At 49.4% G+C, this 17,607-nt stretch overlaps 1 protein-coding gene across 7 annotated transcripts in view; it reads right to left on the bottom strand.

Moving 5' to 3' along the window:
• Positions 1–17,607, bottom strand: part of CDC42BPB (CDC42 binding protein kinase beta) — a 112,734-nt gene that overhangs the window by 25,592 nt on the left and 69,535 nt on the right. For all 7 annotated transcript variants that reach the window (XR_005024207.2, XM_057488122.1, XM_057488121.1 and 4 more), the window contains exons 7-21: positions 16,988–17,188; positions 14,989–15,237; positions 13,566–13,645; positions 12,770–12,936; positions 12,565–12,684; positions 11,577–11,698; positions 11,081–11,323; positions 9,503–9,613; positions 7,992–8,236; positions 7,785–7,890; positions 7,296–7,420; positions 6,671–6,776; positions 4,762–4,910; positions 3,311–3,405; positions 1,737–1,816 (exon numbers count right to left, since the gene is read on the bottom strand). Coding sequence is in view for 6 of the 7 variants with exons in the window: in XM_057488122.1 (XP_057344105.1) it covers positions 1,737–1,816; positions 3,311–3,405; positions 4,762–4,910; positions 6,671–6,776; positions 7,296–7,420; positions 7,785–7,890; positions 7,992–8,236; positions 9,503–9,613; positions 11,081–11,323; positions 11,577–11,698; positions 12,565–12,684; positions 12,770–12,936; positions 13,566–13,645; positions 14,989–15,237; positions 16,988–17,188 (2,199 nt within the window). In the remaining variant the exon portion in view is untranslated. The remainder of the gene's footprint in view (positions 1–1,736; positions 1,817–3,310; positions 3,406–4,761; positions 4,911–6,670; positions 6,777–7,295; positions 7,421–7,784; positions 7,891–7,991; positions 8,237–9,502; positions 9,614–11,080; positions 11,324–11,576; positions 11,699–12,564; positions 12,685–12,769; positions 12,937–13,565; positions 13,646–14,988; positions 15,238–16,987; positions 17,189–17,607) is intronic.

Raw genomic sequence — 17,607 nt, 5'->3', positions numbered from 1 at the left:
GGGGGCCCCCGCCACAGAGACGGCTACTCTGCCTGCTCATTTCACAGAAAAGCACTGCTTTCCCGGCCACCTCTATGCTGTTAACAACCAATCTGTCCCTCTGGCATCAGCATTCATCCCTCCTGTGACGGCATCTACAGGAAAAGGCACGCGGCTTTCTAAAGAACCATGTGCAACCGATGGATAAACGCATGTGCTTCTTAAAAGCTGAGGACTTCAGGGAAACGATGAGCATCACCAATTTGATAAGTAACTATTCTGATTGATGAATGGAGACAGGTGTTTGCCCAGAACAGTGTGAGTGATACAAACCTACCTGGTACTGTAGTAACTGATCTGGCCAAGGATCACTTGTTGCACTAATGCACTGGCAGACAGACTTTCAGCTGTCATCTGCTGACCGCCCACGGCTCGCACAGGGAAAGGGGCCCTGGCAGGGCGACTGCCTCAACCTAATCATCAACCAGCATCACCAATCCCGCACGCATGGGAAGCACACGTCCATACAGAACTCGTGCCAGGACGGTGCTCAGCCCACATCTCATGAAGGGAAATAGACAAATGCAGGGTGTGGGATATTCTACAAGAAAACTGGTCTGGGCACTACAAAAACATCAATGTTATTTTTTTTAAATGGGGGTCGGGGAGACAGGGCACTCTTCTAGACGAAGGGAGGCCAAAGGGACATGGCAGCTCCATGTGATCCTCGAGCTCTGACCGAGGTGGGGGGAAGCACCAGCCATCAAGGACCTCACTGGGACAGTAAGGGCTCTACCACGGCACCAGCACGAAGGCCTCCATGTAACAGGGCCATGCAGCTACGCAGAACACGCTGGAGTATTTGGGGATCACTGATGCCTGAAGCTTTCAAACAGCTCAAGGACAGTCGGTCTGTGTGTATATGGGGAGGAGAGGGCAGGCGCACCGAGAGCCAGCAGGTGGCGGGCACATGGGTGCACCCTGCCAGCCCCCATGTCTCCCCCAGGCTTCACGTATTCCCAACAAAGGCTAGACGCCACCAAAAATGGACACTCCTCAGAGATCCCAGTGTGAGACTTGCTTTCTTTAAATGTCCTTTCTGGCTTGCCTCAAGGGCCCTCCTGCACTAGTTTGGAAGAAGAGGGGAGACTGCACTGCCCGGAGCACCACTGAGAACTGGCGGCGCAGGAGGGGTGGCCTGCGTGGTGCGCAGCAGCAGCTCCCCTGCAGATGGCACTCTGCCCGGCTGCGGGGAGTGAGCCCGGGCACACACGGACAGGGGGCGGGCCACGCCGGCCTCCGACACCAGGACCACAGCCAGGTGCCCGGGCTGGGCTGTTCTTAGAAACCACCTTTCTCCACCGTCACTGAGGCTGAATTGTGGAGCCACGCCGGGGTCACTGAAACAGCAGAGTGACTGGCTTATCCTTCACTTGCCGCAGGGTGAGAATACATAGAAAACTGTCTGAAATACTCACTACACTGCCGAAGACCAGCGCAGATTTCCTCCCTCACAATGCTGAGCACTTTCTTAATCAACTTCCACTTAACCCGAGGAAGCGTCTCTGTGAACACGTCAAATATCTTAGACATCTCTGACCTTATGCACTTGACAATCAAAGGGTCAATTACAGGGTCAGCACAACTGAAATGAGCTGTCAGCTGTTACCTTACATGGCCCTATGGGTAGTCAGCTCATATTACATGATTTCTAACATCACAAATGCATTTGTTATTTTAAAAAGATAATTACTTACTCTAAATGTCAGATCATGTGCAAGAGGTGCAGCATTGAAATAGTCAAAAATAGAATCCTGAAAGTCTGGAAGTTTGAGTCCTGTGAAAGAAAGAGAATCGAGTCAAGGTACACGAGCAAGCTTGTGTCTGACGCTTGGCGGGCGGCTCCGCATCCTCCAGGAGTCAGTGCTCCCCAAGGCCACCGACACGTGTGATCTGACCCTTGTAAAAATACCTCCAGATTTTTCCCTGTTGCCGGACAGTGAATTAAAAAGTTCACTTGGGAGGGTAAATGAGGAAGCCTATCCCAGAAATCTTCAAAAAAGAAGGGGTGGTTGGGGGAGGAGACCCACCAGCTAGTGCAGCAGAGTCACCAAAGCCGCTGTGATATGATCAAGGGACTCTTGCCCAAGAGCAGTGAACAGGGTAGAAAGCCCTGGAGCAGGTGCGCGTGTCATGGAGATCTCACACTCGAAGAGTCCCTTGCGCACCAGCAGGAGAGGGACCTCCCGATGGCAGCGGGCAACTAAGAAGTCACAGGAAGAGGAGGAAACTGGGTCCATTCCTCAAACTGTGCCTCAGAGTAAATCCCAAATGGATCAGCAATCTGAGTATAAAATATGAAACCATACATGCTTGAGAAGAAAACATGAGTCAATTACTGCACAACTGGGGATTCAAAAAAGGGAAAAGATTGACACATTTGACACACAAAAATTAAGGAAAAAATCTCCTTGTGGTGAGAAAGAAACCCAAGAAAACAAACATAAGCAAAGTAAAAAACAAAAGACAAACTAGGAAAAATATTTGCAACTTCCACTCACAAACAAAAGGCTCTGATTGTCAATACAAAAAAAGCTTTTAAAATTAAGAAAAAAACTTAATCTGAGTATTTTTAAATGGGTAAAGATACGAATCTACAAATCACAAAATAAGAAATACAAATAGTCCTTAAACATAAAAAGATGCTCAATCTTCCTCATAGTTAAGAAATGTGCAAATGAAACCTGTATTTCAAAGCTATTTCTCAGGTTTTCAGAGTAAAAACACACCCAGGGCAAGGCTGGGGGCCAAACGCACAGCAACGCACAAGCTGAGGAGTGGGAGCTGGCAGTGTCTGCCCAAGTGTGGGCACCTCACTCCTCAGCCGGCATCCCACATCTGAAGACCTACCCCGTAACACTGGCATAAACACAGGCTGTGCGTGGATGGCTGCCTGCGCCCGCGCTTTCTACAGCCCGCAGCCCCGACAGCGCCAGGTGTGCTGAGGGTGGGACCACCTCTTGGGCTGTGGCCTCGCCATGCCCAGAGCGAGCCATCGGGGAACAGACTGTGCAACTGCGCACATGTGCCTTGTGCTTCACATCTTCAGTGATGTTCACGTGAAACGAAGGATAAACGGAGAGGTTTGGTGACTGCTGGGGAGCGTCTGGGGCGTGCACCCTGCTTCACAATTTTGGTTTTGGGATTATGCGTATTCTTTACATAACTAAAAATTTTTAAGTCTAGAAGAAATTAAATCTAAAATAAAACCATTTCATTTTTAAAAAAGGTTTATATTTAAATAATTCACAAGCTTATGATTTTAATTTACCGGTATCTGCTCTAAATTTTTCTTCCATCTTTTTCTTCAAAATTTCCATTTCTTCTAATAATTCTCTATTTTTGGCTTCGGAATCCTTTAGTTTACTGAAAAAAAAAAATACACGGCTTTAAGTGCTCTGAGAACTGGTTGCTCATCTACATGCTGACTCAGACTGACAAAATGTGAGGACAGGGGTTTATCTCCAGGGCCGAGGAAAGTGCTGGGACGTGGGGTTCTCAACAGGAGACACAAAACTCCATTCTTAGAACAGCACAGCCTCTTTACCTAGCGAATGTTATGGAATACAAATACTAAACAATTATAAGCAAATGTGGATTTTAAAAAATCATGGTTTATGAAGGTGTATCTCATGAAGCCCTAATGAAGTTTTTGACATTCCTAACCTCTTTCTAGATCGAGTCCTCTGAGGACACACAACCTAGATTACTGGGCCGTCAGATCTCTAGACGTCTCTCCCATAACCAGCAAGAGGTCAGCTGCCCCAAATGCCAGCCTGCCACCCGAGTACTGGGGGCCTTGTGGCTTGTGCTTTCAACGGCAGGCTGCCAGAGTCGACATCAAGCCAGAAGGCGAGCAGGGCAGACAAGCAGCCAAGTGGGGGCTCTGCCCTGTACCAGTGCTGACATGGGCTGAGTTACAGCGCCGTGTGCCCCTCTGTCCCCCCAGTGTGCAGAGGGGGCTGTAGAGCGCTGGCCCCCTCAGGAGGCTCTGAGGGATGTGGGACTGACAGGATAATGTGTGCGGCAGCTCCCTAAGCAGAGGGAGTGATATTCATGGCAGACATTACTCCTTTAGCCCCAAACCAACAGGATACGGAGCGCAGTAAGCCTGCTGGGAACATCACTGCTTCCAGGTGCCCCTGCCTGCCTTCCACATCAGCAGGGAAGCCTGGATTTTATGAAATAGCAGCTCATTACTGTGCCTCAAGTGTATAAAAATGGTACCTGCAAATGGTGGGCTCTCACCAAACATCTGCTGAATTTATTGTGTAAAAAAGGTGTTATAACTAAAGTTGGAAAAAATGTACTAATAGGCACATCATCTTCAACCTCTATTTTAAAATACAGTTTTAGGTTAAAAGGACAAATTCTAAGCTGTTGAACTGAACCACACAAAGTGAACAGGAAGACAGGAGGTGCGCACCGAACCTGGGGCTGTGCATCTTGCCCCACGACACGGGATGGCAAGCAGCCCCCTCCCCACATGGGAAGTGATGCCAACATATCAAAACTAGTCTCGCCACTCTCACTGTTTGCTGAAAACATCAATCATAACCCCCAGGAGGGGAAATGCAGCTACCCAGCCAGCCAGCCAGTTCCTATGGAGCACCTACTAAGTGCCAGAAACGTTATACTGCTCAAAGCTCTTTCTAATCAGCTGACGAAGCAGCTCAAGGGAGTGCCAGGGTCCCGCAGGGGCCAGACCATGGCACCAGGTACCTTTCAAAGGAGAGGTTCGCGTCTTTGACTTTCCTCAGCTCCTCCTGAACAAGCTGTTTGGCCCGGATCTCTGCCTCGAGAGCAGACTGCAATTCCAGCCGTGCAGACATATCCAGCTTCTGACTACGGCGGACCTTCCAAAGGGGGTCCTGCAGACAGGAGTTCAGATACTGTAGGTACAGTTTTAAGCTATTCATTTGTTAAACAAAATTAATGCTAGCAAATTAAGTAATCCATCTTTTTCTAAACTTTTACCATTCAAATATCAATCCTCATATATAACAAAAGTAAATCAAATCCTATTTTAGTTTTTTTATTTTATAACTTTTATTCTTTTGTAGAGAACTTCTAAAGCACAAAACTTACCTTTATAGTGTGATTTCTATTTGGGTCCACTAAAGTCTTATAAACTGAAAACATACTATGGGATCTCATTTACCTTCTTTTCCTCTTATTCTGAAAGACGGCTATTCATCATCTTAGGAATTACATCACTGATTACTCCATTACTCTTATCTCTGATGAAAGACTAAAGTAATAAGGAAGAGGAGGAGGATGGCGTGACCTCGGCTGGAGTAGCAGTGGCCTGACGCGCCGGACGACAGCACCCACACTCCTGTTCCCTTACTCAGTGTCCCAGCACACTTCACCACTTTCAAGTGTTCCTATGAAAGGACACACCAGCTTGATAGACTTTTGTAGAAGTCTTCCCTGAACACACAGTCCAGAACTTTTCATTCTCCATCTCTACCAGCAGAGAGAACTAGACCGAGTCAAGGAGGCACCCCCCAAGTGGCAGACAATCCCACTCGCAGAATGTCTCGTAGTTCGTGAATGCAACATACAGTAAATGTGCCCGGAAAACGGAGAGATGAGAAAAAATGTATTGATGTTTATAAGTTTAAATCTAAAAATGAAAATGTTTCCCAGTTATGGAGCAAAGAACATGGTCATATTCTGTCAACAGAATTGTGAGCTATCTGTGTTTTCAAAAGTGTTGTACTTCAATGATGCAAGTGCAGGAAGGTCGGAGGTAATGGCCTAGAGGCCGCCAGAGGCCAGCACGCGCTCGTGCGAGGCAGACGTGCTCTCGCTCTGTGACAGGGCGGCCAGTTAACAACACCTGAAGGTGCTGCCCCTTTGGATAAATATACCTTCAAAGAAGGAAAACATGGGATGAAAATTTGGGCTAAGTTTAAGTTCTAGCTAAGATTCTGATAAAATAGTTTCACTATGACTTTATTCTTTTTTTTAAAAAAATATGTACTACTGACTCCATATTTCTATCCATTCTTCCTGTTTACTGCCCTAGAATATTTGCCCTTACTTTACGCTGCTTACTTTCCTCACCATTGCTCATCTCTTTGAGGAATTTCTTTTAGGGTTTTATCTTAAAATTAGAAATTCCACTTAACTTACTATGTGTCTTTATTTTTACTTGTATATATTATTCACTAAATAACTTACATATTTATGTGTTTACGTATGTATATGTGTACATATTTTTTAAGGGTAAAGTGGACCCAGAACAATGGAAGAGAGGAAGAGGGACGTGTGCAGCCGCCACCAGTGAAGCACACAGCCCACTGACAGGGTGGACGGACAGGTGAGGAAAGCAACACGCCTCTCCTGGAGGGCAGATGCCAGTCCTGGCAGTTTAAGATTCTCCATGGAGCCACGTGATCAGAAATTATTTGTTAAATGAATGAATGATATAAAAAAGTCTGGGCTCTCCTGGTAACCGACAAAATGCTGTTACGCCTCAAACTGGGTTACCATTTATGCCTGTGTGAAAGGTTGTCCCATCACCAGCACTGCCTGCACAGTCTAGCTGCTGCATTCACACTAAAGATAAAGCTAGTAATAAATTCCACAGTAATACGAGTGCAGGTTTCAGAACAAAACCTACCAGCGTTCTTGATCCCAGACTGGAGCTCCTTAAAGTCTCGAGCTCCTCGGTCATCTTAGAAGCAAGAGCCTGCAGGTAGCCCCGGGCGTCCTTCTCGTCACTGACCCTGGAGGAGGGACATGCTGTGAGTGGACAAGACAAGACAATGTGCCGCTGCTCGCTGCAGTTCACAGTGATGCCACACCCTGTTGGCCAGAAAGCCGGTCCCCACAACAAGTGAGGGCCTGTCACTACTTCGGGAGCACTGTGCCAGCTGCTCTGCCGGCCTCCAGGCCCTCTGCGTGGCGTGTTTTGCAGAAACACTGCCCAATTCACTGAGAACATGCGGGGCCAAGCACAGCCTGATTCACACCCTCAGTGACACAATCAGTGGATGACCACTAGGCAGAACTGCTGTCTCCCACCCCCACACCATGAGCACTTCAGGGGAAACGGTGGTGAATCCATATGGAGACCTTAGAGAAACAGCGGGAGGTGTAAGACAGAATCAGATAGGCAGGGGTGGGGCTGGCCCGGAGCCCCTACAGCCCTCTCTGCTCCCTCCCTCCCGAGGCGCCCTGCCGCCCTCTGGCCCAGACCAGAAGTCGGGCACACGGCAGGCATCCCGTGGGCTTGTGAGGCATACCACTGAATGATCTCGGCGATCTGAGCCTCCCAGTGTGCGACTGACTCCTTCTTGGCCGCCAGGTCCTGCAGCTCAGCCTCCAGCTGCCTGTTCTGAGCCGAGAGTCTGTCCACGAAGGAGCAGAGCTGAAATTGAACAACGTGCCCCTCATTATAGACGCCCTTTAAAGATGATGTTCACATGATTACAATGACCAGTTCTTTGAATTTTGAAAGTTTTTCTTTAATCATTATGAGAATTATATCCAAACTTAGTTTCTGATATAGAATTTTATTGCATCTAACAAAAGTCACATTTTAATGCACATCAACACACGTGCTAACAGCTACTGGTTTCCGGTAATTAGCAGCTTTTAACCAATGAAAATACCCCATGTAAAGATCAAACACACTACTTAATGTAAACACTGAAATATTTAAAATACCAAATCCAACACTCAACAATGAAAACCCCAGTTTCCTCCATTGGGCAGCTCGGGTACTGAGTTACCCTTTCATTCTCAGCAGCTAGCTTCTTGTTTTCCTCAAACAGCAGTGTTCTCTCCCGCTCGTATTTATCTTTTACTGTGCCAACTGCCTCCTCCACCTCGTTGTGCCTGGGAGATCGGAGAGAGAAGCCTTAGGAGCCCCTGCCGCCGGCACCCCCTGCAGCCGGGCAGACGCTGACCCCCGCACCGAGGGGCCTCTAAACACTCACCGCTCTCGTTTTGACTTCTCCAGTTTATCTTTTAACATTAAGATTTCCTTCTGGAGGGCTAACTGCTGGCTTTCGGAATCGTGTGCCTCCTTTTTCACATTTTTTACTTCTAGCACATGGGAGGCCTCACGTCTGACCAATTCTTCTTCATAAAACAAGACTTTCTTCTCAAGCTCAGACTTTATTTTGGAAATCTCCTGCTGATGCTCTAAGGTGGCACCTGGTCCCCGGCTTCCTTGCTTTGTCTGAAGATAAAGAGTGAAATAAATGACAAACCTCTGTTCCCCCTCAAAGATCTCACCACCCGTCGTCCCCACCACATGCAGGCACTTGTGAATGCAGCCACATGGCCACTGTGCCAAGTGACATAGCTGGCCTTGGTCATGGGGTCCTTCCAGCTACAAGGCCGAAGTTAGGGATAACGGGATCTGCCTCAGACAAGGATCTGCCTGGCGCCCCGAAGGCCTTCACGTCCTGGCATGAACGTTCCTCTCCTGAGGGCTGAGCACGGGCTGGGCACCCTGTGGTAACAGGTGACACCCAGCGCTCTGCTCTTGTGGGGCAAAGGGGGAGGGCCAGCAACACACCAGGAAAGATGTGACAGGACAGCCACACATGATACAGGCATCGGGATGAGGACTGGGCAGCAACATGAGGTGCGATGCAAGCCTGGAAGACCTCAGGGATGCCCAGCAAGTGCAAAGGCCCTCGGGCAGGGCGGCCGGAGCCTGTGAGGACAGGAGGCGCCAGGCAACAGCAGGACCAGGGCGCAAGCGCTGAGGACATGTGAGCTCCGGCCGTGGCTTTGGGAGCGCGTACCAGTGGCTGTGCGGGGAGCGGACTGCTGACTGTCATCAGGGACAAGCAGACTGGTCACAAGGGGGAGCACAAATCAGGCTGGACCAGGCAGCGGGGGTGATGGGAACCTCTGCTGGGGAGGCAGTTCCCCACTGAGGGGCCAGGTACGGGGTAAGGGAGAGAGGCCCACTCTCTCCACTTCATGGAGGGAGACCAAGGCTCAGGAAGGTGGGCTCCACACCTGAGGTCGCCCTGGACTGACAGGGGCCTGCCCGTCCTGGCCCACATTCTTGCCCCTACAGCCCTCTCTGCTTACTTCCTCCCAAGGCACCTTTGCTGCTGTCTGGCCCCAGACCACAAGGAGTGGCAGGATGTGGCTATGAGGAACTTTTCCAGAAATGGCCTTCACTGAATTGAGAAACCTGGAATGTATGGAAAGTATCAGTTTCCATACTGATGATGGGTCTGCCTATAAACTGCTGAGGCTTTTATACAAAGAGAAAAAGGAGTGAACTTGTTTCTAATTGGGAAAAGCCTTCCAAAGGCAGGTTCACGGCCTGCCCCCATCACCCTGTCTCGTCTGGAGCTGCCTCGTGTGACGCCCCACCCCGACCAGCACGCCACTCAGGACGACGTGCACTGCCCGCCACAGAGCCAGCAAGGACAGGCAACCTGCTCCCAAAGCAAGAGCAGAGGCCCCAGCCGGGCGCTACCTTGAGGGCCTCAAGCTCACTTCCTACTTGCTTGGAGACGTTCTCGCTGTGCTCACGAAGCCTGCGCTCCTTGGAGGCCTCGGTGACCGCGTCCTCGAGCTGAGCTTCCAGCTGCAGGGAGGGGACACGGGGTGTGCACGGGCACAGAGCTCTCCCAGGCGCCACCCCTTCACCCCAAGGAAGTCTGAACAAAAACCTGAAGGGTCTCTGACATCTTTCACTCTTGACCAGGTATTACAACAAGTTAGAGGCTGAGAAATACACTTCAGGGCTTAACTGGAATGGCTGATCAATAACGATCAGTTTAAATTAAAATTTAAATCAATAATTTTACATTGCGTTTCAAGAAAAGATACTGATTTGTGAAAACAAGTACTTCTGCTGTGAACACAGATTGTTTTTTAAAGGGGAAATTTCACACGTAGTAAAGTGACAGCAGCGCGGCCACTCCAGCCCCAGCACGTCCAGGCCCCGCCTTTGCGCCGGCTCCCAGACCACCTGAGCGCAGCACCAGCCCCCGACCCTCCACCCACCACCGGAATGCTAATGCTGCACTAGGGGCTTCACTAACTTGAGTCAGAGCTGGGCACAACTACACATGTACTTGGGTTGCAAAATAAGCAGTTTAAGAAGAAAACAAATAGGATTTTGAGGTCAAATGACAAAAAGCCGTGAACATGAAGGCAGCTGGGATGTGTGCTTCCCAGCCTTCCAGGCGACCTTCAGGAGGCAGCCAGTGCAAGGCTGCTCCAGGGCCGCCACACAAGGGGTGGCACACAGGGCACTGCCAGGGCAGCGTTCCTCACAGTGGGCCCTGAGGCCCTCTGAGGCCCCCACAGGCCCTTCCTGTCCCGTTCACTGGGCTTTCCTCAGATACTTTCCACAGCAGTGTATCACAACAGACTGAGAGCAGAAAGAGACCTGACGGCCTGAGTGTTTTCTATTAAAGCCAGTTACCAAGGAGAAACACAAAAATGGGAAAGATGCCACTTTTAACTACTTTGGGTTGGGGGATAGTTACTTTTCATGAAATGTTACTTATTTCACACATAATGGGTTTATTGTTACACTGAAAAAAGTCTCAGTTTTAATTTCTAACATGGCAAATATTAAAAGCTATAACCTACACAAACAAAAGCTCTTTGGGGTTCCTCAATAGATTTTAAGCATAAAGGAGTCCAGAAACGAAGTCTCAGGGCCTCTGGCTTGAGGTCCGCTAGCTGGGGCTGTCTTCCCGCTCCTGTCCTCTAGCACACACCCGCTCGGGTGCTCTGAAGCCCTGCGCTGTATCACATCACATCACACCTGCTTTGTAGTTGTTGGGCACAAATACCGTCTACTTGCTTTAAAAGGGAATTATACAAAGCAAGTATTACAGGGTCTCTTAATGATTTCACAGATACCAAAGGCTGAGAACTAGAAAATAACTGCTTTGCAGATCAACTCACTTGGTTTCACATAAAACTTAAGATCCATTTAGAAGTAACTTTTGCATCGCAGCCTGAGTTTGCCAAGATGCTGCATTAAGGTCACACAAAGTCCAATCAAACACAACCCTTAGAATGCTTATACCGCTACCTCTTTTCTCCACTTCTCGGATCTGCGGATCTCCTGCCGCATCGAGTCGATTTTCTGCATGGCCACCTCCACCTCCTCCTCTTTGTCCCGGAGCTGCCGGGACACCTTCTGCTTCTGGGAGCGGAGTTCTGCCATGCGCTCATTGAGCTCTGAGAACTCCTGCAGGGCCAGCTTTCGCTGCTGGCGGGCATCTTTAAGCTCTCTGGCCTGGGATTTCAATCGCTCTGAAGCTTCAACCAATTGCTGAACAGAAAGAATGACAGATTTTTCCATTTTCTTAATAAAGATGGGGAAGGCCAGAAGCTCGGCCTTCCCCTGTACGAGGAGTTCAAAGCGAGAGCAGGTGCTGGCCACACTACACCATGTACCCAAAAGCTTGTCTTTGGGACAATGGCCCCAGCTCAGCAAAATGTGCAGCCGGGAGGACGTCCACCAGGGCTCACGTGTGGGGCACCACCAACCCAAACTTCTCTCCCACAAACCCCAACTTGACTACCTTGTGAAAATCCTCCTTCTCCTGCCGCACCATGCGGTACTGCTTTTCCAGGCCTTTCAGCCGATGTGCAGAGTCCTCGTGTTCATGGCGAAGAGTTATGGTGTCCTCAAGCCTATTTGAATCTGAGCAAAAGAGAAAATCGTGTTCCCTTGCAGGCAAAACTTTATGCTATCTCACTTACTGACAGTGAATTATTTAAAGTTCCTAACACTTACCACTTAGAGGCTTTCTGACTCTCTCTCTCTCTCTCACACACATGTCCTGCACACAGCCACCTCACATGTGAACAGAAGCACTACACTGCTCCAGCCACTGGCCAACAGCTCCCTCCGTGGCCTGCGAGCCGCAGGGCAGCATGCACCCTTCTACTGAGTCCCTGCTACCTGTGTGTGCGGGCATAGTGTGACCCAAGGGTGCAACAAGGTGTTAGTGAATAGCTGACTTGATTGAAGCCTTTTTCTAGATCGGGATGGGGGCGTTCTGGACAGGAAACGGAGAAGAGGTAACTGAGCCAGAGTAGGCTTGGAGAGGAGAGTCCACTGCGGGGCTGAGCCACGTGTCAGGTTAAGGGTGGACTGAAAAGTGATTTGGGTCTTTATGAAGCTTTCGATAATGTAGGAACCACAGAATATAGATGGTGACCACAGATCTAGCACCTAAAATATTGACAAGCAGGCAGTCACTGATGAGAGCTGGAAAGAAGTTATGACAATCTTGTCTTAGCTACAAAAAGCAGAATGAAGATAAAGGCAAAATATGCTGAATTTATGGGTAAAATACTAAGAATTGATTCTAGCTCTAACTATAAAATTCTATTATTAGAGCTAAGCAAACTGAAGAAATAATTTTAAATAAACTGGTGAGATACCAGAACTCTATAAATAGTTCTGCTAAAGCTTAAGCTTTTTCCCTGACTTTCCATGTTATGAAAAGGACTGAAAATTTTCCTTGGAGAGATTAATGTCCAAGAATAGACTAAAACACTTGCCTGCTATTTTATTCTTCAAACGTTCAATTTCTTCGTTGAGCTTCTTGATTTCCTTATCCCGGGTGGAGGTGCCCAGGGCCCGAGCGGAGCCGTGCAGGGACTGTACGGTCTGGGTGGACTCTGAGGGCAGAGACACCGTGTGAGCACACGCTGTGCATGCAGAGGGCCAGCGGACCCCGGAGGCAGGAAGCCGGCAGCCCCTCACCTTGCAGTTTCCTGCTCAGCTCCAGTTTCTCCTGTTCCAGCCTCCGGATCCTCCTTTCATAAGCTTCAACTTGCAAGCTGTTCTCTAAATCCCGCTGCACGCCCTCGTCTTTGGTTAATGTGTTGGACTGCATTATGCTCTTCAGAGAGCCTCGGTCAGAAAAACAGCTGCAAATAGAGTGACAGAGTTTTATGATGTAATGAGATTTGACAGCCATTTCACTAACATTTAAACACTTTCTGGGGTAAAAGGTGACAAATTGCCCACGAAGACTTTACTGTTTACAGAGCCAGAACAGAGAGTCCTCCCTCACTGCCGATGACTGGATGGTAACTGCTTCTGAGAAGGCTAGACCCCGGCCCGGCAAACACCAGGGAAGGTGATTTCCAGACCATTGCTCGCATGTAAACTAAAGAAGCTGGGCTGCAGAGCGTTGCTGGACTGCAGGCAGAGGCTTCTCTAGATGCTCACGCCAGAGGGCTGCAGTGTGGCGAGAGCAGCCAGAGGCTTCTTGGTTCTGCCGCTGACTTGGCTGAGCAATCCAGGGACCGTTCTGTCAACCCTCTGGGGCTCACCTGTAAGGTCCCTTGATTCCAGCACTCTGAGGTTGGCTAAGCTACTCGCTAACAACCAACCTGCTCATCAATGCACCTCATGTGCAAGCATGCGACACACACAGAGGTTAAGCCAAAGACAGTTCGCTCATTCAGCATTTAATTCCCTCGCATGGAAGCTGACTCGGCCTGCTCGTCCACCCCAAGGGAAGGCTCGGCCGGGATGGTAAACTGAGGCGTACCTTTCTGTTGTGAATGTAAAGCCGATGAAAGGGAGATGCAGTCCTGAGAAGCCTGGATGAGAGCCAGGAGGTAGTATTTCCTGCACAGGAACACATACGACATGAATGAAACCTGTGTCTAAACAGCAGGAGAGGAGGAGGAGGAGAGACCTCATGGTAACTGGAAGCAGGCTGCCCAGGGAGGGCCACACGGCCTTCTGGCAGGCTGGCTCTGCGTGAACGGTGCAGTTAGGAGGACAGACACGATGCCTCTGACAGCAGCAGCACAGGCTGGACTCAGGACACACCAGTGACATTCAGACTTAAAGCCACAGCTGCTCGACACAATCCTGAGCAGAGGGGCAGTGGGGGCACTGGGGGGACGTGGGGCAGAGGCTGGAACACTATGGCTCTTGGCCTGAAATGGAGGCCAAAGGCAGAAAGAGGTTTGGAACCCAGAGGTAGACCACTTTAGACTGTTTGTTACAACTCTATTTTTCAGTTTCAGGATCCTTTTTTATTAAAAATAAATTCAAAGTTATCTGGAAACTTTCAGTGTGGAAACAGTTTCTTTGGAGTCTAGGAAAAATCCTTTCAACAATGACATACTTCTGTTCATGTGGTCTGGAGGTCAGCTCTTACTTTAGTAAGACAAATTCTCTGAATTAGGGAGTGATCCAGAAGATTATTTTATGTGGTCAAACTTGAGTTTCTCTACCCCCAAACCAAGTCACAAGTTTGGCCTAAAACAGCTGGATTTGATAAGAACAAAGTGCTTTACAACATTTTACAGCAAAACTCTCTGGGGCCAAAGGCACTGCTGAGTGCACGAGGAGCCCTGTGGCCCAGGCGGACCCCTGAGGCCCGAGCAAGGCCCAGCCTGGAGAACCCACCCTGAGTGTCGGCACAAAGACTCGGGTGTGCAGGTCCCTGCCAAAGTGCCCGTACTCCTGCTGTGCAAGAAACGGGCATTCAGACACTGAAGACACAGGGCGCGCTCTCACTCGCAGGGACTGTGAAGAGGACAGGACCCCAAGAGGCTCACACACCCTGGGGCCACAGCCAGGCTCCTGGCCTGGCTGCAGCGTCTCCAGGTCTAGAAGGGGTGACAGGGCTGCCGTGAAGTGATATCTGAGGCACTGCTTTGAAAAGGCAGAAAGTATCATGACAATAAAAGCAAAAGCATTTCTGATGAGTTCCAAAACAAAAGAGCTATTTAACTCCATTTTACTCAAACTGAGCAATTCTCATTTTTTAAAAGGGACATTAAGGACCAAGTTGATGGCTGGAATAAAAGGTGCATTTTCTTGAACAAGTGCCAAATTTTAAAAACCACACAGTTCTCAGATTTCTCATCTTGGTAAGCAACACCTTCCCCCTAACACTGCTAACATTCGGCCCTGCAGCGGTGTGTTACTGAGGCCTAGGCAGCTGCTACACTTACAATATTTCTCAGCACATCGTCATCCACATCGAAGTTAGATGTGTCCGAGGGACTGCTCACATCGGGGATGTAAGGTGCCTCTAGGTTGCGTATATTTTCCCAGTTTAGGCCTTGGAAAAACGCGTGTTTCTTGAAGTCCTCTATCCCGTTCTGCCCCAGTCGGCGCTCTCTGCTGCAAATGAGTCTCTGAATGAGGTCTTTGGCTTCTTCAGACACATCCGCAATGTGGGATGGGAACTGAAACCGCTCCTGCGGGAGGGGCGGGAGATGAGTGGACACTGATGAAAACTTACTCAGAAAACTCGGAGGGGTAAAGACATTACAGGGAACAAAGTAGAAACAGCAGCTCCCTCCAAAGCATCAGTAATGTTTTATTTCATGGTAACCGAATGCAAACAAAGGAAGCTGAATTCCAGAAAGCAAACAAGAAAATCATCAGTCTTGCTGCTTTTACTCATGGCAGACTTATTTCCACCTCATGCAAAACCAAAATGACGATAAGCTGTCACCTATCAAAGTGCAATAAACAGGGACAACGTGCTGCAGTGGGGCACACAGCCCAAGCCTCTGTAGAGCACAGATGGCAACTCCGTGTCTAAAGACTTATTCTACAGAAAGTCACAAAGAGAAAACATAACATGCTTGGGACAGCATTACATGCTGACCAAGAAAACTGCAAATGAGCTAAATGCCCGTCGAAAAGGGGCTTGTGTTAAGAAGAGATACAGTACAGACACAAACACACACAGGAAGGCCCCACGTCTGTGTGCTGAGCAGAAGAGGACAAACAGCTGGCCATGTGCTATGTGAACACAGTCCCCGCATTAAATCTGCAAGGCTGCACACCACACAGCAGAGGGGCTGAGAGCTGGAGCTGTGGTCCAGATACCACCTCGGTGATCTCTGTGGGGACAGCAGCTCCGCCTCATGGCTGCTGTGGACACTGACTAGGACACACGAGAGGCCCAGGGTGGCACAGCACCACCCCGCAGGTTCTCAGAGGCCCTGCATCCTGCTCCCACCTCATCAGCGCCTTACACTGAGCAGCTAGGCTGCCCCTCACCAACCACCATGTGCATGTTTGCACTGTCTGAAGTATCCACAGTGACTACAGACTAATTTATAAGTGAAAGAATTTATTTTTACTCTGCAAAAGTGCTTTATGAAAGTGTAACTTGCTCTGACTTGGAGTTAGAGGGAAGAACATTCGTCAGGTCAGAGTTCACCTGCTCCCCACCACAAGCACTGATGGGGAACAGGTCAGCATCGAGTGGGAACTTTGGGGGGCTGGGTGGCAGAGCAGGTGGGGAAAGAATGCTGCAAGCATACTGGCAGGAGGGGTGGGGCTGGCATTAGAAAAATGCATGTCAGAATAAAGAAAAAAATATGACAAAAATATTAGATGGAAGAGGAAATAATAAAAAACAAGAAAATGAAGGAAAGATAGAAGGCAGGCAACATCAAAATGAAAATGAACAGCTGGGAAAGGGAAAAGGTAAAAATAAGAGGCAAAGAAATAGGACCCAGAAAGGATTAAGGACCCCACTATGTTGAGATGTGCAATCCAAGTATGAGAGCTGATTTCTGGGAAAACAGATTTGGCACGACAGCTGGCAACTATCTGATCAATCTAGACCCACAGGTCAAACCGCCCAACTGCTCCTCCCCGTGGCCCAACCCCAGGTGCCTCACCACACTCACATGGCCACACCCACACCTGCCTCTCCCTACCATAGCCGGCTTCCCGTCAGGGGCTCTGCCCAGAGAAGCCCCTCCCCAGGGGAATGGGTCACCCCCAAGGCCTCCCACCCTCCTGCAACCTGTGCTGGGCCTACCTCCTCACTCGCCTGAATGCCCCCACCCTGCCGGGCGGCCCCCCCACCTCCTCCCATACAACTCCCACAGCTTGCCAACACCCCCCTCCTCCAGGCTGCTCTCTGCCTCCAGGCCTGCGCCTCAGCACCAGAACAGGGCAGGCTGTGCAAACCCAGTATCTTACTTCGTGGTTCATGATCTTGCCATAGGTCTCCACGAGGGATTCTGCATAAAATGGCGTTTCTCCATACAGCATTTCATACATGCAGACGCCCAGGGACCACCAGTCGCACTCGGGGCCGTACTTGCCCATGCCGTCCTCCATTGCCTGCAGAATCTCCGGCGAGATGTAGTCAGGTGTGCCCACTGCCACTGAGGACTGAACCTTAGGGAAGAGGGTGGTGTTAAAGGGCAAGTCTAGGGCGCACCTAATGCCAAACCTCTAGCCGCCTCCTCTAAAATGGGACATAGGTAATGAAATAGTCATGGACTAAAACGGGCACATGATCACAATTTAAAGGCTAACAACTTAAATTCAACTAATATAAATGATCTCTTGTAGCACTAAACATTGGGCAGTTTCTAGAATGCATGAGTCCCTTGCACACCTGGTCTCTCCATGCTCAAGTGCCCTTCACAGCCCCCAAATGGCATCCTAGTCCTGCGAGGGGTGGCATTTCCCACTACTCAATGTGTGGTTCAGAGACCAGCCTCTCTAAGACTTTCAGGTGCATAGAGACCTCCTGGGTTCTTATAAAATGTAAGCTCTACGGTGGGGCCCATGACCCCAAATTTCTAACCCAC

This window comes from Manis pentadactyla, chromosome 11 (genome assembly GCF_030020395.1).
Source record: "Manis pentadactyla isolate mManPen7 chromosome 11, mManPen7.hap1, whole genome shotgun sequence".
NCBI classification, from domain to species: Eukaryota; Metazoa; Chordata; class Mammalia; order Pholidota; family Manidae; genus Manis; species Manis pentadactyla.
This window is presented reverse-complemented; position numbering and strand designations above follow the sequence as displayed.